Source organism: Haliotis rufescens, unplaced genomic scaffold (genome assembly GCF_023055435.1).
Source record: "Haliotis rufescens isolate VD_foot unplaced genomic scaffold, xgHalRufe1.0.p SCAF_33, whole genome shotgun sequence".
Taxonomy (NCBI): Eukaryota; Metazoa; Mollusca; class Gastropoda; order Lepetellida; family Haliotidae; genus Haliotis; species Haliotis rufescens.
In genome coordinates, this window is record NW_025964035.1 from 5672259 (window position 1) to 5698964 (window position 26706).

The 26706-nt window shown below is 44.7% G+C and overlaps 1 protein-coding gene across 2 annotated transcripts; it reads right to left on the reverse strand.

The window, feature by feature from the left end:
- Nucleotides 1–1396: 1396 nt before the first annotated feature.
- On the reverse strand, nucleotides 1397–25706 carry LOC124150289. Of its 2 annotated transcripts, none has more exons than XM_046522262.2 (16): nucleotides 25560–25706; nucleotides 24419–24559; nucleotides 22764–22967; nucleotides 21850–22086; nucleotides 20456–20619; nucleotides 19913–20035; nucleotides 14201–14315; nucleotides 12401–12561; nucleotides 11796–11897; nucleotides 9615–9695; nucleotides 9007–9130; nucleotides 7420–7529; nucleotides 4797–4973; nucleotides 3271–3358; nucleotides 2075–2158; nucleotides 1397–1711 (listed from the first exon to the last, which is right to left on the reverse strand). In XM_046522262.2, the coding sequence occupies exons 2-15, from the start codon at nucleotides 24510–24512 to the stop codon at nucleotides 2076–2078; spliced, it is 1863 nt and encodes a 620-aa protein (XP_046378218.2). In that variant the 5' UTR covers nucleotides 24513–24559; nucleotides 25560–25706; the 3' UTR covers nucleotides 1397–1711; nucleotide 2075. The 2 variants fall into 2 exon arrangements, with proteins under 2 accessions (XP_046378218.2, XP_046378219.2); XM_046522263.2 differs by having other exon boundaries at nucleotides 24419–24538; nucleotides 25560–25699.
- Nucleotides 25707–26706: the final 1000 nt, after the last annotated feature.

Here is a 26706-nt window from a genome sequence, read left to right on the forward strand (position 1 = left end):
GTTCGCTGACTTGGTTTGATGCATGTCATCGTATCTCAAATGCGTGGATCGATGCTGAAGATGTCACTGTCAAGACTCGATTATTTACAGGCGACCGTCATAATTATAACTGGAATATTGCTGAGTGCGGCGTTAAACAAGCAAAAAAACATATAGTCGATTTCAATCGGATTTGAATCTAATTTCAATGAGATGTGTCGCCAGCACTGCTCTTGACGGAGAGTCTGTGCCTGCATCAGTACCTGGAGACCAGTTGCAACTGGAAATTCCACTGGGTTTGAAAATTATAAAGGTAATACTATGTTTGGGGACACGCATCGTTTGACCTCTATTCCTACCCGGAATATCGGCGGGTGTGCACTGGTGTAGGCTGAGTTATCATATTGCTGATGACAGTGCCACACCCGCGCATCAACTGATTATAGGGGACGCTCTCCTCTCTTGATATCTGGTAGCACGCGTGACCCAGTCATCTTGGGAGCCGCGATTCGCTGTGCAGAGTTGCGTCCCTTTGGCACGCCGGAAACCTATGATTGTACGTCCGGATCCCGGTTCCCCCCGATTAAGTTTCTAGGTTTAATCTGTCAATCTCATTGAATCAGATCAGAATCTGGCTACCGCTTAACAAAGATCTGAGGACATCCCATTAGGGGAGACGTCAGAACGACCTTTCATCCGACCAATCAGGGCGTCGCTTACCAGATCATGAAACTAACAGTCGGAATGTGATTTCTAATCATGCAGCCTCGAAAACTTTAACACGGGGTATTCCAAACGATAGTTACGGGCTTAACGACTGAATCCATACAATCTAGACCATCTATTAGCCACTCCAGAATGTTGTTTTGTTTAGGTTTCAAAGTTTTATTCGAGAATTGGTCAAAATATGTTTCGAAGCGTAGTCGCCAATTGCAATTAGTCCCGTAAAGCACGAGAAAGTTGCCTTCTGATTGGCTAATGTCGACATCGTGTCAGTTCCGGTTCCCTTTACATAAATCAGCTGGAACACAAGTGAGTGAGTGAGTGAGTATTGTTTTACGCCGCTTTTTGCAATATTCCAGCAATATCACGGCGGGGGACACCAGAAATGGGCTTCACACATTGTACCCATGTCGGGAATCGAACCCGGGTCTTCGGCGTGACGAGCGATCGCTTTAACCACTAGGCTACCCGACCGCCCCCTGGAACACAAGAGCAATTACGAACTATTGAGTTTTCATTTGGCAAAGCAAGATTTACAAAGCTTGACAAAGATAGCGATGCTGAGCTTCCGAGATTGCGGGGCCCGCCTCCGAGCTTACCATCTCACAAACTCGACTTTACGGGTCTGAAAACTGAAATAATATTTTCATCCGACACCAAACTATTCCCGTATGGGAAGAAAAACGAAGAAAACTCCAATAAGAGATGTTTATTCTTTTACAATATTAACATACATGTACCGAGTATTGAGTTGGGTAGAATTTGCACCGTGAAGCGATGTACTGACATATTATTGCATTTCTAATTTGGACACATTCACCCAATGAACGCGAGCTTCTCGAAAGGTCTACCCTGCTGTCCTCCCATTCAAATATGGGCACCTGGTGTGTTAGGGTGAGATTGTAGAAAACTTTAGCACCTTTGGAATGTGGAAAACGTTGGTGCTTGAAAGATGAAATACCTGAAGAGAATCTGACATGTCTGTGAAGCGCGTTTACTTCTCCATATTCTGAAATAAAATGAAACCAAATCATTACTGAATACTAAAAAAAACCGAGCATGAGTGAGTATTGTTTAATGTCGCTTACGGGGATATCATTGCGACTGACACCGGAGTTAGACTCCACATATTAGTTGTGGCAGTTATATCACGGCATGTCAGCTTGATGTGGGTGCAAAGTGACGAACGTCACACACGGTAACAACTGTGCTGCTGACAAACCAAATCTGGGATTCGAACAAGCCAAGGTTTCTAGCAGGCTTTAAGGGACGCAACTCTGCACAACGAATTGCGGCGCCACCGACGGATGTGCATCCGTGCCACAACTTGGAATTGTTGAAAGGGACTGTCAGTAAAGCATGTTGCTCTCACCTCACTTGAAGAAGAGATAGGATAGCCCCGCCCCTCCGCCTCCTCCAAGTATTATCATTCCGATAGCCAGGCCGCCCATCGCACCTGCATATGTAGAACACATACAATCAGATACAGTGTACCCTGTCCATACCGGACACATACAATCAGTTACCAGTGCAACCTGTCCATACCGGACAGATACAATCAGATACAGTGTAACCTGTCCATACCGGATACATACAATCAGATACAGTGTAACCTGTCCATACCGGACACATACAATCAGATACAGTGTAACCTGTCCATACCGGACATATACAACCAGATACAGTGTAACCTGCGCATACCGGATATATACAATCAGATTCTGTGTAACCTGCACATACCGGGCACATACAATCAGATACAGTGTAACCTGTCCATACCGGACACATGCAATCAGATATGGTGTAACCTGTCCATACCGGACACATACAATCAGATACAGTGTAACCTGTCCATACCGGACATATACAACCAGATACAGTGTAACCTGCGCATACCGGACATATACAATCAGATTCAGTGTAACCTGCACATACCGGGCACATACAATCAGATACAGTATAACCTGTCCATACCGGACACATGCAATCAGATATGGTGTAACCTGCCCATACCGGACACATACAATCAGATTCAGTGTAACCTGCCCATATCGGACACATACAATCAGATACAGGCTAACCTGTCCCCACCCGACAAAAACAATCAGATACAGTGTAGCATGCACACACAGGAAATCATTGTTGTAAATCAAATCACGAGTTTTGTTTTCGCGATTTGTTTGTTTTCTGTATAATATGATATGAATATTTAAACTGAAACGTGCCATATTCTCATTCCTGATTCCACACGCAAATTACAATTTGTTTTATCTTCTGGGTCACACATGTGCGCTTTATGAAAGTATAGGTACTTGCATCAATAGGTAGGTATGCTGCAAAACTTCAAACTTCAAAACTCTGGATCAAATTTACCTGGTACACTTATATAGTATTATTGTGTATCTTTCTTATACAACAGGTACCTTGTTTCAGCTTATTCATAGGACAAATAGATGATCTCCCTTTAAATGTAAGGAGCTTATGGTGTGGACAGTTACTCTGTGAGTTACCACGTTCACTCGATGGCGCTGCACAGATTACACAGCAAGGGGTGAAGTATGTACGTACCCGGGGTATATTCCTCAACGGGAGGCGCCAACTCATCCTCATAGGTGTACTCTCGGATGGAATTGGGCGTGGCCACAACACTGGAGACCTGCAAGGAACAGGGTCACGCCCAGTTAATAACGGGGTATTATATCACGAGGTTTGGGCTATATGAAGAGTGCTTCCGTTGTATCAGGTCGTGTCAGCTTGGTTGGGGAAGACAGAATGAGATCCGGGTCGTACCTATTTACTACACAGATGGGGATGCTGCTGACAAAACAAGGATCATTATAATTCGAACCTGGACTAAAGGATCCTGGAATGGCAAAGGGACGCAACTCTGTACACTTTGCTGCCCCTGTTTACAATATTCCCGCAAAAAGACGACGTGAGTTGACGTTCTGCTCATGATGTTTAAAAGCAGCGAGTAAAAATGTTCCGAGACTCTATGTCTGTATATCAAACCATTGCCTTGTGAATCGCCAACCGAAAGGTGTGGCACAGTGGTGAAGGTATTCTCTAGCCAATCAGATATCCGGTTTGAATCCCAACACAGCACAGTGAGCGAGTGCTTTTTATTCTACGCACGTTTTCAGCGACATCACTGCGATGGCTCATGTGGGGAATCGAACTTTCAACAGAGGGAATTGTAAATAGCTATATCTTGTGTTGTTGTTTAACGCCGTACCAAGCAATATACCAGCTTTAAGCTATAAATAATCGATTCTGGACCTGACAATGCAGTGATGAACATCATGAGCATCGATCTACGTAATTGTGATACGATGACATGCATCAACCAAGTCAGCGAGCTCTTTAGACGCCTCTAACGTCAAGCATGAGTTGTTGAAAACCTCTTCTAACCCGGATGTTCACGGGAGTGTTAGTTACTTGAGAACCACAAGGCTATCCAGCGTCTCAAGTTACACGAAAAGCCGAATGTGTATACTGTCGGGAAAAAGAAAGAATACACTTGAAAATTCACCTTTGTGAGTGAGTGAGTTGAGTTTAACCACGCTCTCAACATTATTCCAGTTATATCACGGCGTGTCAGCTTAATGTGGGAGGAAAGCCCGAAGTGAGGCAGGACATTTACCACTTCGGTGAAATCCACGAGCACGGGTATAGTGCTGGCAAACCTAGAAACAATCGGGATTCGAACCCACAATCATAGGCTTCCGGCGTGCTAAGGGTCGCAACTTTGCATAGCGAATCGCGGTGCCTTAGACGACTTGGCCACCCGTGGCCCCAGAAAATACACCTTAAAACGTTGATGACAGTGTACTGTAACATTGCGACCAAACGTTCTCTCTGAAGTCACGTGGACGTCACCTGTTGTGAGATACTCATTGATATGATGCATGTAATATCGCCCATGATACCCGTATCAAATACATCATCGAATAACCATTTCTTGCTTGTTTCATCTCAGCAACCATCAGGCATGGGTGTATGTATATCTTATTTTGCAATGGCAGTTTAGATTACTTGGGACCTGGCCCAAGGTCTAGCCCGCAATCCCCACGACAGCCTTGAAATGTACTCACGTCCGACAGTTTGTCGTAGTCGAGAGGGATGACGAACTTGTTGGTGTTGATGGCGTCAACGAGGAGGCTAGCAGCCAGCTTCAGGGGAGTCTCCGTCACGTTGGTTTTGACGTTACCGATCATTGGCGCGATGTCCAGCAGCTCAAACCGAATGTGCACATCAGTTTGAAACACAAGCTGGAATAACAAGAGTTTATTTCATGTCTTAAGCATGACTTATCCGTGGGTGAGTTAGGGAGGTGGGTTTGGCGCAACCTTAAGCAATAATCCAGCAATATTGTTGCGGGGAACACAGGATATGGACTTCACATATTGAACCCAATTGGTGAAGCGAACCCGGGCCTTCAGCGTGAGTAGCCAACGCTTTAACCACTTGACTACTCCTGACTATCCGTGGTATCATGGTATGTGTTGCTGAATCTAAACACAAATTCCAATTTGATCACAAACCTATTTAGGAACTATCAATCATCACCTAGCCTTACCACCCGATCCATTAAGGGGCCTCTTACGACTGGCATAGGGTGCTGGGGACCAACTCTAACCCGGAATTCCCACGGGGGACTTCGCTAAGATGTCCTAAGGCGACTGCACTCATTGTCCTGGACATACGACTTTCAATCTCAAACGAGCGCTGCAATATTGGTTTCATAGATTTGGCAAACCATTTACGAAAAAAGCAAGAAGTAGGTATGAATTTGAGTGACACGTCCCCGAGCTGTTGCACACTGAATGAGAGTATATCATCATCATCATCATCATCATCATCATCATCATCATCATCATCATCATCATTATTATTATCATTATTATTTACAGGTTAAAATAAAAAATGCAGCAAAGGGGGTTTGGGTGATCCTGGCACAGTCAGGCTGGTTAGGCTCATCATCAGCTCAGGGCCCTTGCCCCCTCTACACGCAGCCCAGACAGCGAATGAGACTTCTCCCAGGAAGCGCTGCCAAGTCAAACCCACCCAGTTCAACTGTTCGGAGAATGTGAAGGCTCCCCAACACTGCCGCCTTCTGCATTACCCAGATTGTCAGAAGGGCTGGTAGCAAACCCGGGTACTCTGCCAATGTCAGTCAACAGATTGGGAGGTACCAAACCTAAGGCACCGAGAACAATTGTGAGTCGGACAACTTGGTACTGTGTTTGTGCCAAAGCTGGGCATCCACTGACAATGTGTTGGGCAGTCTCATTAAATTCATTGCATAATCTACATTTCATATTTACATTTTGATGTAATATCACACATTGACGGTTTCGCGTGGGAAGTGACTGGTCCTGAGCAGCAAACAGAAAGCCTTCTGTTTCACTTTTCAGGCCAGACGACTTCATCCAAGCAAATGACTCTGCATGATTGCTGATCTTCTCAACACACTGCACATAAACTCGATGCAGTGGTCGTTCAGATAGCCTTTCCTTGAAAAACTGAGTGTGGGCCGACTTGATATGGCTCTTCGCTTGGGTGACACTCATTTCCGTACCGTCCAGCAGGTACAGAACCATCAACAAAATCAACACCGACATTGAGATTATGTCCCACATCATTGGCTGGTTTAAGAAAACTGTGGAATGCCTTGTTTTCATCATGAGTCTTATCAATTGTCTGACATGATTCTTCGTGTGAGGGTGTCAGTTCCCTGAATTTCTTGTTTCGTCCAATCAACAACACCAAAATAATACGAAAAGACGGGCACAGCATACGTATTTGTGGCTTTGACTTCGTTATTATTATTATAATTATTATTATTATTATTATTATTATTATTAATATTATTATTATTATTATCGCAAGTATCCATGTACTACTACTAGTTCCCCGACCAGTGGATCCGTTTGCATTCCAAATATTATTCTTAACTCCCTTGGGAGTATACAACCCGAGCTGCCTACGGGCACCAGAGAGTTTTGGCATCTACCTGCTCGGTGGTTTCACCAAAGTGGTAAACGTCTAAGACCTGCATCACTTCGGGCTTTCCTCCCACACTAAGCTGACACGCCGTGATGTAACTGGAATAATGTTCAAGGCGGCATTAAACCAAACTCACTCACTCACTCACTCACTCACTCACTCACTCACTCACTCACTCACTACATCAATACAAAATCGCTGAACCATTTTCTTGTGTGGACGATATTGATTGTGGTTTCAGAATTCAAACATACATATCGGAAACTTTGTCTACTCGTATGGAAAATTACATCTCACTTGTTGGCAAAAAAACGTATTACAAATCTATTGGTAAGTATTGTAAATATGTCTGTATTTCGATACTTGTGTCCTGTAAGCGAACGCCATATAAGCTACACTACCGGGCAGAAGACAGTTTACACTTGAAATCTGGATTTGACGACAAAACTACGAATGTTATTAAACGTTACTTGGCTGAAAATAGTCGCCGAAAAAATCAAACCCGAGGTCCAAAGCACAAATATGATTCCCGTATCAAATACGTCATCATCGAAAAACAATTTCTTGTTTTAGTAACTATCAAACACAGGTATATGCTTCTTTGTCCGGCAATCAATGTCTGGTACGACGCCAGTGTCCTGTAAGAAAAGGTCATTTGAACTCTGAAAACTACCAAAAGAACATGCCTCCCATGTGTGTTATACTGACCCTGAGATGTGCAATTCTGAGTGGGGAAACGGCGAGATAGGACATCAGGGACAGCAAGATGGAATAGCGGAATAGTTCTCGGTTGTCGTCAATATGGTTGGCATAGGTTCCTGGAACGGAAGTAAGTCAGTTACTGAGTGAGTGGATAAATCAACGGCTGCAGTCTACAGTAACTCCCGGCGTAATTCATGGAAGGAGTGCCTATGACATCAACTGGTCGGGACGTTTCCCCTTTGACACGAAGTGACCATGCTGCTGAAAGAGGATGGATCATAGTCGGTGCAAATGTGGGCCCGTTTCACAAAGCGATCGTTGCGCTACTACTGTCTAACTCAAATACCTAGTAATTATTTACATCGTCACGGGCACCTGCACTTTGACGTTCCCGACGTTCCCGACGGCTTGGAGAGGAGGAAGCTAATTTTAGGCCTTATATATTAATTACCGAATGAAGAAAAAAATTGAAATTAGAAAAATATCTTTCCGATTCTGTCTCTCAATTAGGTGAAATATAAAACACACTATATTTCATCACCGCTGTTCGTCAGAAATGGTGAATAAGACGTATAAAATATTGTCTTTCGGCAACCAGCAATGTTAAAACGTTTTTTCATCAGTAACGGTGAAAATATTTTAGTTGTTTTTAAAAAACAAAACATTACGACCACCTACATTGTATTTTAGACCAACACTTTGTGAACCGACAGATAAAAAATAAAAGTCCTTATGAGTATAATTCTCCAGTTTCACATACAGCACAAACCTCGGGTCTATAGGCTTAGATCCAATACGGACTCCAGCGCATTTTGCACAGCTTCCCACTTTAGGACCGAAACTGCGGCGACTTTGTTCGCCGGGCGGCCGGAACAGCCATGGTCAGTGGGGCTTGGTCCCCTTATCAAGCACAATGGGTGGTCCCGATAACCATGACGACACAGTTGACTGTGCAGGGTCCCGTCCCTCTTGCGAGGCGAAAAAACTATGGTCGTGGGTTCGAATCCCGGTTAACATCTTTTAGATTTGTCAGCTCCATACCCGTGCTCCTGGGTGACACCTGAATGGTCTAGCACTTGCATCACCTGAACGTGAGGGGTACGTCTAGATACAGAGCGTGACTTGGTCCGCATCATCTGTTCTGTGCGGTATTCAGTTTGTACAAATCAAGAAAGGATTGAGTGAGTGCAGATGTTAGACAGCCACCACGTGCGTGAAACCAGGTGTGGTGTTATCATAACACGTACAAATGAAGGAAAACCAGGGACAATCTGTAATTCGACACGACCACATGATTCTGGCACGCCCAGACGTTTGTTTGTTTGTTTGTTGTTTGTTGTTTAACGCCGCACTGGCTATATGACGGCCGTCTGTACATACTAGTAATCGAATCTGGACCAGACAATCTAGTTATTGAAAACATGAGCATCGATCTGCACATTTGAACCAAGTTAGTCGCCTATTACGACAGGCATTGGTTGCTGAAGACCTGTTCAAATGACACAATACTACACAGCGAATTTCGGCACTAAGATGAGCCCCGCACAACAAGGACGTCAGTGCGCATGCGTACACATACAGGAAACACCTCACCTGGGACAGTGAAGTCGAACTTCCTCCGATCCAGGTTACCGTAACAAGCACTGATGTCCCAGTTGAGCAGGTTGGCCTTCGATTGCACGTAGTTGTAGATGTTGTACGTGTAGTCGATGTCGTACTGGAACAAAGCAAGAATAAGTATATCTATATACAATATACTGCATACAGACACGTAGATTGTCTGAACTTTTAGATGCGTTGATGATCTGTTCTTATAGATGTATACATACGCATATTGTCTGAACTTATGGATACGCACATTGTCTAAACTTATAGATTCGTAGATTGTCTGTACTTATAGATACGTGGATTGTCTGTGCATATAGATACGAAGATTGACTGTACATATAGATACGTGGATTGTCTGTGCATATAGATACGAAGATTGACTGTATATATAGACACGTAGATTGACTGTACATTTATTTATAGCACTTAGGTAGTTTGTCCTACATATATTTCTGCACTTAGATACGTAGATTGACTCTACATATGTTTACTATACGTAGGTACGTAGATTGACCTACATATATTTACTGCACTTAGATACGTAGATTGACTGCACATATATTTACTACACGTAGGTACGTAGATTGACCTACCGAAGGCATGGATAAGCGGAGCTGCACTGGCACGCCGCCAGTATACATCGCGGTCTTCTGCTGCATGGTCTGGTAGTCACTCTACAACGAAGACACAATACAAGACGTGGCGTCTACTCGGGTGAACATATACAAGAAGAAATATATCCTTCAATTCAACCAGATCTTAAAATCTGAATGGCACATTCATAAAAAGTTCAAGTAATGTTCACCCACACTGATTGAATGAGGCCCGTTTAAATATAAACTGCTGGGCAAGAGTTTTCACCAGTTTTAATGGTGGCTACAAATGAAATAGACAAGAAATTGGTATTCGATGGCGAAGAATTTGTTGCGGGTTTCATGGTTGTGTTTTGGCGTATCCAAGTGTGCAGTGTTTCGGCGACTGTTTCCAGCCGCGGTACGTTTTGAGAAGGTTTTAAATATTTTGGTCATTTATAATTTTCAAGTGTATGCTTTCTTTGGCCCGGCAGTTTACAAATTACAAATGGAGTTATTAATTTTGCCGTTTTTTATCGTATACATCGCAAAAGAAATGGGGGATATTTTGTTTTGAGGTGAAAATACAGGAAAAGACACCATTGTCTGGCAATGAAAGTAAATGATTTATGTTGCAAGAACATTTCCGAAGAAATCAAGCTCCCAAACACAACATTGTGACAGTCATAAAGCACGTGACCTTGGACAGCAGGTATGCCAGATTTACCATTATCACTCAGACTCGGTTGTGAGCATGCACATGTTGTTTTATTGGAACCAAACGTTCCAAGACAAACACATTTTATCATTAGGAAGCAACAACGTTCATGCGTTTATGCGAACGTTTACGCGTCATAGGCATGTTGTAGGTGGGCACACGGCCGAATAGTGTTGCCCAAACGCTGCATGTTTCTCGATTTGTCATCGGTGGATTGTGGGACTGATACCAGACAAAGACATGACGTCGATGGACGACGTCGCTCTGGAAGCCAAAGACAAACAACTGCAGCCAAGATGAGTCAGAACGGTGGCATTAAGACATCGGTTACAAACTGCATCTCAGATAAGGGACTGGTTGCAACAGGCAGCTGTAAGAGTACATGCCCAGACGGTGCGAAATCATCTGCATAGATGACATTTTCGTACGCGTGCACGACGTCCACGTGACAGACCACAACTTCCTGCACGTCATTTGAATCAGAGGCGTCAGCTGCGTAGGGAACGTCAGCACTGGGATAATCGACGTTTTAATGCCAGTTCATCTGACGATTCGCGGTACACTCTCATAGAGTCGAGTTTGGTGACGTCGTGATGAGCGCTTTATGGGCGTTAACGTCGTACAGCATGATCGTTTTGGGGATGGGTCCGTCATGGAACGGAGTTGTATCACAATGTTTGGTGCTCCACGTTGTTCATGGCAGAGCCACAGGTCAGTACTATCACTGACAGACGCGTACGTCAACGTCAAAATCCACCCACCATTCTGATGAAATTGGTTTTGCTCGCACTCACGAAAGGAGCTACATGTGAGAAGCTGACATTGGTCGACACTCGTTAGAAGCAGGACTCGAAGAATTCGTGTACGTCTGGACAACAGAGGTGGTTTTGTCCGATATCAATGACGTTGGCTACAAAGTTTAAATTTGAATTTTACCCCTGACCTTTTAAACGACCTAGTGCGCCACCATCTCTTCACACCAATCATTAGAACCCATCAGATCTTATCGCCTTCGCTCCAGCAGATATGATCGGATCATTTCAATATGCCAATACCATATAGATCAGAAGACATGTCTTGATGATTCACACTGTCCCCTACCTTTTTGACATAGTAAACATATGTCACGGAGGGGCACGCCAAGGATGAAAACCGGGGGCGCGTTGCAAGCCACGAATCGCTTAGAGTAAGCGAGTTAATCGCTTTGGAACGTACCCCATGTTTGAGGGCAGTACAATCTTGACATCGGGGCTAATCATGTTCTAACTGCTAGAGTGACCTTGTGATCCAACTCCCTCAGCACATCTGTTCTCTATGGCAGTTCCGGGTTTCGAATGCGAGAGTAACACCGATAAGGGTTTATGTTCCTGTGTTTCCTCACAACGATGACTGGTTTCCAATTCAGTAAATCTTTAACGCTGTGGTATAAACAACATGCTGTTCCAGGGGCTCAAACATAGACCCCGGCGAATTTATACACCTACCGTGAGGAAATGCCACTCGAACGTCGAGTTCAGGGGGTTTGCAGCAGGGAAATCAGTTCGACGACCGACATATGTGTCTGTTCTGATGCCCCGGGAGAGTTTCTACAACAAAATGCACATCTTGAGGACATGAAACAAGGACTGGTCAGCTCAGGGCCAGTATTATGGGTTTGAGTTTGGGTAACCATGTTAAACTCTAATATGGTATGTCAATGGGATAACGAAATAAAACCGACATTGGTGGGATTAGTACTTTGTACAAGCAGCCACACACACAAATGTGCATGCACTTCGCCATATGAGTGCAGTGATCTTGACAACGACGTTTAACCCGACGTCACCTCATCACCAGTACGAAGACCAACTATTTATCAGCCGTGCAAACCCGGGTTAGAATTGGTGTTCAGTAACCAATGCTTGTCGTAGGAGGCGACTTAACGGGATCGGGTGGCCTGGCTCGCTGACTTGGTTGATGCATGTCACCGTATGCCAATTGCAAAGATCGACTATCATGATGTCAATCACTGGTTTGTATGGTCCAGACTCGATCGCCGTCATATAGCCGGTGTTGAACAGCCAACAAGCTACTACAAAACAATACTTACAATACCCTCGTATGTCACACCCGATGCGTCCATATGAAAGAACTGCTTGGCCGTCTTGATGCGCACGTTGAAGGGGTCGCTGTCGACGTCGTCAAAGTTGTTTTGCTCGATCAGCTGCCACGTACAGTTTCCTCGCTGGTTGTCAGTTATATACGCCATGCCTAACAGAACACAAGGGGCGTGGTCAGACAGAAGGATATACGTCATGCTTAGCAGAACACAAGGGGCGTGGTCAGACAGAAGGGGATACGCCATGCCTAACGGAACACAAGGGGGGTGGTCAGACAGAAGGGGATACGCCATGCCTAACAGAACACAAGGGTTGTGGTCAGACAGAAGGGGATACGCCATGCCTAACAGAACACAAGGGGCGTGGTCAGACAGAAGGGGATACGCCATGCCTAACAGAACACAAGGGGCGTGGTCAGACAGAAGGGGTCACGTCATGCCTAACAGAACACAAGGGGCGTGGTCAGACAGAACGGGATACGTCATGCCTAACATAACACAAGGGGCGTGGTCAGACAGAAGGGATACGTCATGCCTAACAGAACACAAGGGTTGTGGTCAGACAGAAGGGGATACGCCATGCCTAACAGAACACAAGGGGCGTGGTCAGACAGAAGGGGATACGCCATGCCTAACAGAACACAAGGGGCGTGGTCAGACAGAAGGGGTCACGTCATGCCTAACAGAACACAAGGGGCGTGGTCAGACAGAACGGGATACGTCATGCCTAACATAACACAAGGGGCGTGGTCAGACAGAAGGGATACGTCATGCCTAACAGAACAAAGGTGGCGTGGTCAGACAGAAGGGGATACGTTCTGCCTAACGGAACACAAGGGGCGTGGTCAGACAGAAGGGATACGTCATGCCTAACATAACACAAGGGGCGTGGTCAGACAGAAGGGATACGTCATGCCTAACAGAACAAAGGTGGCGTGGTCAGACAGAAGGGGATACGTTCTGCCTTACAGAACACAAGGGGCGTGGTCAGACAGAACGGGATACGTCATGCCTAACATAACACAAGGGGCGGGGTCAGACAGAAGGGATACGTCATGCCTAACAGAACAAAGGTGGCGTGGTCAGACAGAAGGGGATACGTCATGCCTAACAGAACACAAGGGGCGTGGTCAGACAGAAGGAGATACGTCATGCCTAACAGAACACAAGGGGCGTGGTCAGACAGAAGGGGATACGTCATGCTTAACAGAACACAAGGGGCGTGGTCAGACAGAAGGGGACACGTCATGCTTAACAGAACACAAGGGTTGTTGTCAGACAGAAGGGATACGTTCTGCCTAGCCTGTTATACGTCGTTTTTATCAATATTCGAGGCATATTTCGGCGAATCGAACCGAGGCCCATGGTTTGACCACTAGGCTACCCCACCGCCCCAGTTACCATTTGACAAAAAAGATCTTTGTTTCGAGAATATGGGCTGTTACAAGTAACACGAATAATAAGATGTTACGATTTTAATAAGCCTATGGTAATGGGCGTGCTGATGATATGTCTGGGTTTGTCAGCACTATTCCACTGCAGGTGTGGTTCATCGAAGAGGTTGACAAACATCACTTCGTCCCACATGAAGCTAACACGTCGTGATAATTATTATGACTAAACTGCTGCTCAAAGAAGCGATATGCCCAACCCTGTTAATTCGTCAAGGAGCAGTGGTTAAAACCTTCGCATGTAACGCCGAGGGCTCAGATTGATTCCCCGCCGTAACATTACCGGAATATGGCTAAACAGACTCACTTAGGTAGGGTGCAGGGAAGCGGTTGAACGTACCGGTATTGAAATCATGAATTTCTGTTAGAGGCTGATATCCGAACTGACCGTTGCTGCTGGACACGGCGGGAGTGTACACATACTTCACCAGCTTCATCTGGTCGTCGTAATACTCCTGGGACAGCAACAGCGTTGTCATCATCATCATCATCATCATCATCACCAACATCATCATTATCATCATCACCTTCATCATCTTCACTTTCAAAGATCTGAGGACATTGCATTACGGGTCATGTCAGAACGACCTTTCGCGAACTTTAAGAAAATCGACAAGAAATCGACATTAGCCAATCAGAAGGTAGCTTTCTCGAGCTTAACGACAATAGTTACAAACTAGCGACTTCGCTTCGAAACATGTTTTGAGGTATTCTCCATTGAAAATTTTAAAACTGATAAAAAGAACATTCTGGAATGGCTTACAGATGACCTAGATTGTAAGGATGTAATTATAAAACCCGTAAATGTCGTTCGGAATACCCTTTGTTAAATATTTCGAGATTGCATAATTAGAAAACACATTCCGCCTGTCACATTCATGATCTGGTAAGCGACGCTCTGATTGGGATGTCCTCAGATCTTTGTTTAGCGATAGCGAGGACTAAGATCTGTTTTTAATGGAATTTGGAGGTAACACTCTCCTTCCACATACAACGATTGGGATACAATGCGTCATGCGTTGATTAGATACACTTCCAGGCGGTCGGGGATAACCTATTGCAGGCTACATACAGTACACCAAGTCATGCGTTGATTAGATACACTTCCAGGCGGTCAGGGATAACCTATTGCAGGCTACATACAGTACACCAAGTCATGCGTTGATTAGATACACCTCAGGCGGTCAGGGATAACCTATTGCAGGCTACATACAGTACACCAAGTCATGAGTTGATTAGATACACTTCCAGGCGGTCAGGGATAACCTATTGCAGGCTACATACAGTACACCAAGTCATGAGTTGATTAGATACACCTCAGGCGGTCAGGGATAACCTATTGCAGGCTACAGACAGAACACCAAGTCTCGTGTTGATTAGATACACTTCCAGGCGGTCAGGGATAACCTATTGCAGGCTACATACAGTACACCAAGTCATGCGTTGATTAGATACACCTCAGGCGGTCAGGGATAACCTATTGCAGGCTACATACAGTACACCAAGTCATGAGTTGATTAGATACACTTCCAGGCGGTCAGGGATAACCTATTGCAGGCTACATACAGTACACCAAGTCATGAGTTGAATAGATACACTTCCAGGCGGTCAGGGATAACCTATTGCAGGCTTCATACAGTACACCAAGTCATATGTTGATTAGATACACCTCAGGCGGTCAGGGATAACCTATTGCAGGCTTCATACAGTACACCAAGTCATGAGTTGATTAGATACACTTCCAGGCGGTCAGGGATAACCTATTGCAGGCTACATACAGTACACCAAGTCATGCGTTGATTAGATACACTTCCAGGCGGTCAGGGATAACCTATTGCAGGCTACATACAGTACACCAAGTCATGTGTTGAATAGATACACATCCAGGCGGTCAGGGATAACCTATTGCAGGCTACATACAGTACATCAAGTCATATGTTGATTAGATACACCTCAGGCGGTCAGGGATAACCTATTGCAGGCTACATACAGTACACCAAGTCATGCGTTGATTAGATACACTTCCAGGCGGTCAGGGATAACCTATTGCAGGCTACATACAGTACACCAAGTCATGTGTTGATTAGATACACCTCAGGCGGTCAGAGATAACCTATTGCAGGCTACATACAGTACACCAAGTCATATGTTGATTAGATACACTTCCAGGCGGTCAGGGATAACCTATTGCAGGCTGCATACAGTACACCAAGTCATGTGTTGATTAGATACACATCCAGGCGGTCAGGGATAACCTATTGCAGGCTGCATACAGTACACCAAGTCATGTGTTGATTAGATACACCTCAGGCGGTCAGGGATAACCTATTGCAGGCTACATACAGAACACCAAGTCATGTGTTGATTAGATACACTTCCAGGCGGTCAGGGATAACCTATTGCAGGCTACATACAGTACACCAAGTCATGTGTTGATTAGATACACTTCCAGGCGGTCAGGGATAACCTATTGCAGGCTACATACAGTACACCAAGTCATGTGTTGATTAGATACCCCTCAGGCGGTCAGGGATAACCTATTGCAGGCTAAATACAGTACACCAAGTCATGTGTTGATTAGATACACCTCAGGCGGTCAGGGATAACCTATTGCAGGCTACATACAGTACACCAAGTCATGTGTTGATTAGATACACTTCCAGGCGGTCAGGGATAACCTATTGCAGGCTACATACAGTACACCAAGTCATGTGTTGATTAGATACACCTCAGGCGGTCAGGGATAACCTATTGCAGGCTACATACAGTACACCAAGTCATGTGTTGATTAGATACACCTCAGGCGGTCAGGGATAACCTATTGCAGGCTACATACAGTACACCAAGTCAAATGTTGAATAGATACACTTCCAGGCGGTCAGGGATAACCTATTGCAGGCTACATACAGTACACCAAGTCATGTGTTGATTAGATACACCTCAGGCGGTCAGGGATAACCTATTGCAGGCTACATACAGTACACCAAGTCATATGTTGAATAGATACACTTCCAGGCGGTCAGGGATAACCTATTGCAGGCTACATACAGTACACCAAGTCATGTGTTGATTAGATACACATCCAGGCGGTCAGGGATAACCTATTGCAGGCTACATACAGTACACCAAGTCATATGTTGATTAGATACACATCCAGGCGGTCAGAGATAACCTATTGCAGGCTACATACAGTACACCAAGTCATATGTTGATTAGATACACATCCAGGCGGTCAGGGATAACCTATTGCAGGCTACATACAGTACACCAAGTCATATGTTGATTAGATACACTTCCAGGCGGTCAGGGATAACCTATTGCAGGCTTCATACAGTACACCAAGTCATATGTTGATTAGATACACTTCCAGGCGGTCAGGGATAACCTATTGCAGGCTTCATACAGTACACCAAGTCATATGTTGATTAGATACACTTCCAGGCGGTCAGGGATAACCTATTGCAGGCTGCATACAGTACACCAAGTCATGTGTTGATTAGATACACTTCCAGGCGGTCAGAGATAACCTATTGCAGGCTTCATACAGAACACCAAGTCATGTGTTGATTAGATACACTTCCAGGCGGTCAGGGATAACCTATTGCAGGCTGCATACAGTACACCAAGTCATGCGTTGATTAGATACACATCCAGGCGGTCAGAGATAACCTATTGCAGGCTACATACAGAACACCAAGTCATGAGTTGATTAGATACACCTCAGGCGGTCAGGGATAACCTATTGCAGGCTACATACAGTACACCAAGTCATATGTTGATTAGATACACCTCAGGCGGTCAGGGATAACCTATTGCAGGCTACATACAGTACACCAAGTCATGAGTTGATTAGATACACCTCCAGGCGGTCAGGGATAACCTATTGCAGGCTACATACAGTACACCAAGTCATGAGTTGATTAGATACACCTCAGGCGGTCAGGGATAACCTATTGCAGGCTACATACAGTACACCAAGTCATATGTTGAATAGATACACATCCAGGCGGTCAGGGATAACCTATTGCAGGCTTCATACAGTACACCAAGTCATATGTTGATTAGATACACATCCAGGCGGTCAGGGATAACCTATTGCAGGCTACATACAGTACACCAAGTCATATGTTGATTAGATACACATCCAGGCGGTCAGGGATAACCTATTGCAGGCTACATACAGTACACCAAGTCGTATGTTGATTAGATACACATCCAGGCGGTCAGGGATAACCTATTGCAGGCTACATACAGTACACCAAGTCATGTGTTGATTAGATACACATCCAGGCGGTCAGGGATAACCTATTGCAGGCTTCATACAGTACACCAAGTCATATGTTGATTAGATACACTTCCAGGCGGTCAGGGATAACCTATTGCAGGCTTCATACAGTACACCAAGTCATATGTTGATTAGATACACTTCCAGGCGGTCAGGGATAACCTATTGCAGGCTTCATACAGTACACCAAGTCATATGTTGAATAGATACACTTCCAGGCGGTCAGGGATAACCTATTGCAGGCTTCATACAGTACACCAAGTCATATGTTGAATAGATACACTTCCAGGCGGTCAGGGATAACCTATTGCAGGCTACATACAGTACACCAAGTCATGTGTTGATTAGATACACATCCAGGCGGTCAGAGATAACCTATTGCAGGCTACATACAGTACACCAAGTCATGTATTGATTAGATACACCTCAGGCGGTCAGGGATAACCTATTGCAGGCTACATACAGAACACCAAGTCATATGTTGATTAGATACACCTCAGGCGGTCAGAGATAACCTATTGCAGGCTACATACAGAACACCAAGTCATGCGTTGATTAGATACACCTCAGGCGGTCAGAGATAACCTATTGCAGGCTACATACAGTACACCAAGTCATGTGTTGATTAGATACACTTCCAGGCGGTCAGAGATAACCTATTGCAGGCTGCATACAGTACACCAAGTCGTATGTTGATTAGATACACTTCCAGGCGGTCAGAGATAACCTATTGCAGGCTACATACAGTACACCAAGTCATGAGTTGATTAGATACACCTCAGGCGGTCAGAGATAACCTATTGCAGGCTGCATACAGTACACCAAGTCATATGTTGATTAGATACACCTCAGGCGGTCAGGGATAACCTATTGCAGGCTACATACAGTACACCAAGTCATATGTTGATTAGATACACTTCCAGGCGGTCAGGGATAACCTATTGCAGGCTACATACAGTACACCAAGTCATGTGTTGCATCAGGTCACATATTACGTGAGATCGTATTGTACATCAAGTCAGATATTACGTCCACTCACAAGCATTATGTTAGGTCACATATTATGACAGGTCACACATTACACGAGATCACATTGTACATCAAGTCACATTTTACGTCAGGTCACATATTACTGTAGCGGCCATAACATTTCCGAGTCCCATGATGGGATTCGAACCACGGACCTTCTGATCAGAGGTCGGACGCCTTGTCCACATGACCAAAGAGGTGAACCCCGTCGGCAAGCTGACAAGGTAAGGATGTCATCTGTGGGACGACTCCACGCCCTGCTAAATTACGTCAGGTCACAAATAACGTCAAGTGGCATATAACGTAAGGACCATATTACGTCGTGTCACGTTACGCCAGGTCACATATTACGTCAGGTTACATATTATGCGAGATCACATAGCACACATCAAGTCGCATGTCACATATAACGCCAGGTCACATATTACGCCAGGTCACATATTTCGTCAGGTCACATATTTCGTCAGGTCACATATTACATCAGGATACATATTAGGTCAGGTCACATATTTCTTCAGGTCACAGGTTACGCATGGTCACATGTTACGTCAGGTCATATTTCGGCAGGTCACATATTACGTCAGATCACATATTTCGTCAGGTCACATAACATCAGGTCATATATTTCACTGGAATTCAACTTCTGTCCTTGAAAACTCTTTCTGTGTATTTGTTAATGTCAAATGAAGTATTTGGTGTGGGTTACTTTTCCAGAATTCTATTATACTGTATACAGACCTGCATGAATCGGACGTCGGCCCGTACAGTGTCGATGATTTCCGCAGTGAAGGAAAATGCTGTGGAGATGGCGGGAAACGGCTTTGTCAACTTCCGGCCCGGACATGACACTAAACTCGGTGTCTGTAGAATTGGGCAGAAAAAATACTTCTTGTCAGGTGACGTGATTATAATGATTTTGCATTGAATGTGTCAATTTTGTCGAGTTAGCAACACTCCAGCTCCATGACGACGGCCTGTAAATAATTGAGTCTCCCGAGGCAAGTCCGTGATATACGTCATGAGCAACGTCCAACACTATGGGGCGACGATGGCGCCCGATCTATCTGGCCACCCAGCCTGTAAACTCGATCTAATGTATTACCTTACGAGACGTACAATGTTAACCAAAGGCGCATTTTCTTCAGATAAAAAAGTTAGCTTCTCAGATTATGAAATGTAATGGAGAAAGGCATTCTTCTTCATTCTCGTGATACGTATGGACAATAATGCTGGCACGAGTTGTTATTGTAATGCATTCCATCACAAAACTCAGAAACTCACTTCAAATGCGTCGGATTTTTCGATGTAGTTCTTGAAGTGTATGAGGTCGTAGATGTGTTCGAAGGGGTGCGCTGGTCCGTCTGCGGAGGCCCCCCGCGTCCCCTTGACCCACGCCCTGACCGGGATGCTGGGGATATTGAGGGCCATGTCCCACTCGTGAGGGTCTGCAAGAACAAAGCCAGTCTCCATACAACCTTACTGCAGTGGGTGAGTGAGTATAGGTTTACGCCGCTTTTAGCAACATTCCAGCAAAATCACGACAGGCGAAACCAGAAAAAAAGCTTCACAATTTGAATATATGCAGTCAAACACCTATGTCGCAAAGTCCTGGGAACTAGTTCGACTTATCCGTCTGCGACATTTCTAATGAACGGCTTCCCGACTTTGATACTTCACGCCCTATCGTATTTACACCATTATAAGTGATACAAATTCTACATTAAAAAGAATTAGACATATTTACTTATTTAGGTTAAAATATGCATATATTAAGTGTTTGTCGGGACCGGACAGTGAGTTCTACAAAATCGGGGATTCGACATATCCGACTTCGGGGGGTCACAAAAATGAACCAAACAAGGAATGGTTATTTGATGGTGATGTATTTGATACGGGTATATATCATGGCTGTGTTTTGGATGTTAAATTTGCAGTCATTCGGAGACTGTTTTCAGCCTGGTAACATTTCGATGATGGTCGAATTCAATTTTCAAGTGTATACTTTGTTTTGCCCGGTAATATACTATATTTATATGGTTAATACACCCAATGGGGATCAATATTGCCGCATTACAACATAAAGCCTTCCCCTCTCCGTCCTTAAACATTCCTGGAAGTGGAAGAATCGGCTGAGAAGGTTGCAAAAGCGATAGCTCAAATTGTGGAGTGATCTCATGTTACGAACCTTCGACTGGATACCCATACTATTACACCTCTTCCGGTAAGGTGCGTTGTGGACACCGACTAATAATAAAGAGTTTTGAGAGATCTATGGAAGCCCAGTAGTCCAACTTGGTGTCAATGCTATCGACAGAGTTTGTCCTCGATGCGCCCTCCTTACGTTGGTTGGTTGGTTGGTTGGTTGGTTGGTTGGTTGATTGGTTGGTTTGCTGTTTCACGCCGCACTCAGCAACATTCCAGCTATATGACGGCGGTCAGTAAATAATCGAGTCTTGACCAGACAATCCAGTGATTAATATCATGAGCATCGATCTACGCAATTGGGATCGATGACATGCATCAACCAAGTCAACGAGCCTGACCACCCGATCCCGTTAGTCGCCTCTTGCGACAAGCATAGTCGCCTTTACGGCAAGCATGGGTTGCTGAAGACCTATTCTACCCCGGATCCTCACGGGTCCCCTCCTTACGAATCCTTCCAATGAAGCACCAACCTGAGAAGTACCACGTGACGTTCATGGTGGCGTCCATGCCGGCCCAGTATTGACATGAGTACCATTTCTGCACGTTGATGCCCCGGACCGTGTCCGTCCCACTGTACACCTCCACGCTGCCGCTGCCGAAGTGGAGGGCGCCTGCGGCGGAGTAGATCCTGTTGCCGCCCCCGGTGACGTTGACACCGAAAAGGAACCTCTGACCTGATGTGCTCAGGTCTGACACCTGACACGTTTCTGGAACAAAAGGTCGTTACATGTCACACTTATTTTGTTTGTTTGTTGGTTCTTCAACGAAACATTTCGCATCTAGTTTCAGTCATGCACTATTTAACACTTTAACTTAATTGACACACTCTCACTGTCACACTTACACTTACACTCATTAACACTTTCACACTAACTCTCACTCTCACACTCACGGTCATCAACAATATCACACTCACAGTCACTCTCATTATCACACTCATTCTGATTATCATACCCTCAAAATCACACTCTCACTATTACACTCACTATCGCCATCATCTTACTCCTACTTCTACACTCACTCTTACTATCATACTTACTCATAAAGATTTGGCCAGTCGGGTAGCCTCGTGGTTAAAACATACGCTCGGCACGCCGAAGACCCGAGTTCAAATCCCGACATGGGTACAATTTGTGAAGCCCATTTCTGGGGTCCCCCGTCATGATATTGCAGGAATATTGCTAAAAGCGGCGTAAAACGTCACTCACTCATAAAGATTGAATCTCAATCGTTATGCAAAGTTGCTCCCCCCCCCCCCCCACGTCAACGACCTGACGGAACATCACTTCCAGCAGTAAGACACCCCACGCTGCTATATAACCCCAAAACAATGTAGCGTCGGACCTAAATCACTCACACCCTCATCAAGTGCAATGTTACTTACTTGCATCTGGGTCTATCCCCAGGAACTCGTTGTCTGAGTAGTCGAAGTAGCCATAGAAATGGCCTCCCAATAAGGTCTGGTGGACCGCTGCATATTTGGCGGACTCTTGGAAGTACTCATGCACCTCAGTGGACCTGTTCTTGTTGACGATGATGCACTCTACGTGTACTTCGAATGTCGAGGGAACAGTTGGCCGGGGTATATCTAAACAAAACCACAGTGGGATACAACCGTTCACTAGCCATAGCCCTATCACTAGCCCTAGCCCTAGCCCTAACCCTAGCCCTAACCACATCTATGTTCCTGTTCTCATACGAGTAGATGAAGAAACACCGGAAGCACGTGTGACAATGGGCCGGATAACATCAACACAGATTCACATTGGGTTACAGGGTTGGCCGAACGTCAACGTGCCTAATGCACGTATCGATGCTCCGTACAAATGACTGCTTAAGTAGCGAACGAAATATAATAAAACATAGTCACTGAAATATTACTATCAACTGCTTTTACAACAGAGGTTTCGAGCATGTCTTACTGTTACAACGACTGATCAGTGCATGGAAGCTTACTGTCATTGAAATAGACCAGTGCATGGAGACGTACTGTTACAGCTACCGCTAGGTGCGTGGATACTTACTGTTACAGCTACTGCCAGGTGCGTGGAGACTTACTGTTACAGCTACTGCCAGGTGCGTGGAGATTTACTGTTACAGCAACTGTCAGGTGCGTGGAAACTTACGGTTACAGCTACTGCCAGGTGCATGGAAACTTACTGTTACAGCTACTGACAGGTGCATGGATACTTACTGTTACAGCTACCGCCAGGTGCGTGGATACGTACTGTTACATCTACTGTCAGGTGCGTGTAGATTTACTGTTACAGCTACCGCCAGGTGCGTAGATACTTACTGTTACAGCTACTGCCAGGTGCGTGGAGACTTACTGTTACAGCTACTGGCAGGTGCGTGGAGACTTACTGTTACAGCTACAGCCAGGTGCGTGGAAACGTACTGTTACATCTACTGTCAGGTGCGTGGAAACTTACTGTTACAGCCACTGTCAGGTGCGTGGAGATTTACTGTTACAGCTACTGACAGGTGCGTGGAGACTTACTGTTACAGCTACAGCCAGGTGCGTGGAAACTTACTGTTACAGCTACTGCCAGGTGCGTGGAAACTTACTGTTACAGCTAATGTCAGGTGCATGGAGATTTACTGTTACAGCTACTGACAGGTGCGTGGAGACTTACTGTTACAGCTACTGACAGGTGCGTGGAAACTTACTGTTACAGCTACAGCCAGGTGCGTGGAAACTTACTGTTACAGCTAATGTCAGGTGCGTGGAGGCTAACTGTTACAGCTACTGACAGATGCATGGAGACTAACTGTTACAGATACTGAAAGGTGGGCGCAGACTTACTGTTACAGCTACTGACAGATGCATGGGGACTTACTGCTACAGCTACTGGCAGGTGCGTGCAGACTTACTGTTACAGATACTGCCAGGTGCGTGGAGACTACTGTTACAGCTACTGCCAGGTGCCTGGAGACTTACTGTTACAGCTACTGCAAGGTGTCTGGAGACTTACTGTTACAGCTCCTGCCAGGTGCGTGGAGACTTACTTTTACAGCTACTGACAGGTGGAGACTTACTGTTTGCCTGGGTTCCTGGTGTTGAGCAGACGGTGCTGTCAATAACTGCCGTGGTGAGATGGAGAAGAAGAGGGAAGAGAATGAGATTCCTCATCCTTGCTACAGCTGCTGGTGAACGGCCTCGGGGAGAACAGGTTGTCACTGTAGACCACGCATGTTACATTTTGTCAGTAGATGTCACATTTTGTCAGTAGATGTTACATTTTGTCAGTAAACCATACATGCATTTCAGGACAAATCTATGATTCACATCTCACAACGTTTGCTGTGCTATCGAGCAAGCTCTTACGGCGCAGATTTTAAGGACCGACATACATCTGTTGCTCCAACGCTGTTTAATCAAGGTTACAACATTCAAGGCCTCAAAAAAGCTTTCAAAATGTTTATGGTAGACGTGGAGGAAAGTGGCAAATGTGACCGCATCAGTATGTTCCCGTGTTTGTTTAGGTGAACACTTGCCTCGCCTTCGCATGTGTTTTGGGCAGAACACACTCACCGTTTCGCGAACACCTTGTATTATCCCTATCAGATAGTGATTCATGAACACATGCTGATATAGTCGGTACCTTACAACTGACTCTGCTTTTAACTGAGACTGGTTATGATTACGAAAAGGATATTATCGTTTTTATTCTAATACAAAATGTCAATAAAATATGTTTCATTCATTTCAGCAAAACATGTTACACGAATTACAAAAAAAGACAGAAAACGTTGTGGTTCACACACCCTGAATATGGCCACACTATGATTCACCTTCAGTGTGGTTTTACCTCGGATCGGATTCAAAATCGAGGGGTTTTATTTCATAATTTGATCATCTTACTGCATTCAAATTACGGTAACTTTATTGAGACCGGCAATATGGTTAGAAAATGTTACATCTCTCTACCACTACAACCTCAACGTAGAAATAATACCACAATTCCATGTTCTTATCGTTAATGTACTGAACATTGAACACAACCAGCACCTCGATATTCTTCTATAATGCGCACGTGATACAGACCCAAGATTCATGATATAATATATATGTACGTTAAGTTTAAATTGTTAGAAACAACGACAGCACACACACGACCTTGATTTCAAATACGCCCTCAACGTTTCTGAGCACTAAGTTATTGCTAATTCGACTAACCTGAGACGATGTCCTCTCCCTGAACATCAATGGCTGGGCGTCTGGAGGAGGGCTCAAAGTCGTAGTGGCTGATACTGATGATGGGCCGACCTTCTGCACCGTGGCGCGGTGTTAGATACAGCTGTTATCACAGGTCGGTGATAACACCTACACGGTACAACAACGTCGTGTATCTGACCTAGTCACAGACCTCTCACACCTTCTGTGCAGTTCAAACTTGAGTAGAAATACTCTGTACAGGACAGACTGCAGAAGGCCTGGAGTAGAAATACTCTGTACAAGGCAGACTGTAGTAGGCCTGGAGTAGAAATATTCTGTACAGGACAGACTGTAGTAGGCCTGGAGTAGAAATATTCTGTACAGGACAGACTGTAGTAAACCTGGATTAGAAATACTCTGTGCAGTACAGACTGTAGTAGCCCTGGATTAGAAATACTCTGTACAGTTCAGACTGTAGTAAACCTGGATTAGAAATACTCTGCACAATACAGACTGTAGTAAACCTGGATTAGAAATACTCTGTGCAGTACAGACTGTAGTAGCCCTGGATTAGAAATACTCTGTACAGTACAGACTGTAGTAAACCTGGATTAGAAATACTCTGCACAATACAGACTGTAGTAGACCTGGATTAGAAATACTCTGTACAATACATACTGTAGTAGACCTGGATTAGAAATACTCAGTACAGTTCAGACTGTAGTAGGCCTGGATTAGAAATACTCAGTACAGTTCAGACTGTAGTAAACCTGGATTGGAAATGCTCTGTACAATACATACTGTAGTAGATCTGGATTAGAAATACTCTGCACAATACAGACTGTAGTAGACCTGGATTAGAAATATTCTGTACTATACAGACTGTAGTAAGCCTGGATTGGAAATGCTCTGTGCAGTACAGACTGTAGTAAACCTGGATTAGAAATACTCTGCACAATACAGACTGTAGTAGACCTGGATTAGAAATACTCTGTACAATACATACTGTAGTAGACCTGGATTAGAAATACTCAGTACAGTTCAGACTGTAGTAGGCCTGGATTAGAAATACTCAGTACAGTTCAGACTGTAGTAAACCTGGAGTAGAAATACTATGTACAATTCAGACTGTAGTAGATCTGGATTAGAAATACTCTGCACAATACAG

What these genes read in the sequence shown, in the direction of transcription:
- LOC124150289 (XM_046522262.2), bottom strand. Translation starts at nt 24,512, where the DNA reads ATGAGGAATCTCATTCTCTTCCCTCTTCTTCTCCATCTCACCACGGCA. An exon ending in AAAAATCCGACGCATTTGAA is followed by an intron (nt 20,036 to 20,455) that starts GTGAGTTTCTGA and finishes CCAATTCTACAG; the next exon opens with ACACCGAGTTTAGTGTCATG. An exon ending in AATTCATGATTTCAATACCG is followed by an intron (nt 12,562 to 14,200) that starts GTACGTTCAACC and finishes GTGTTCTGTTAG; the next exon opens with GCATGGCGTATATAACTGAC.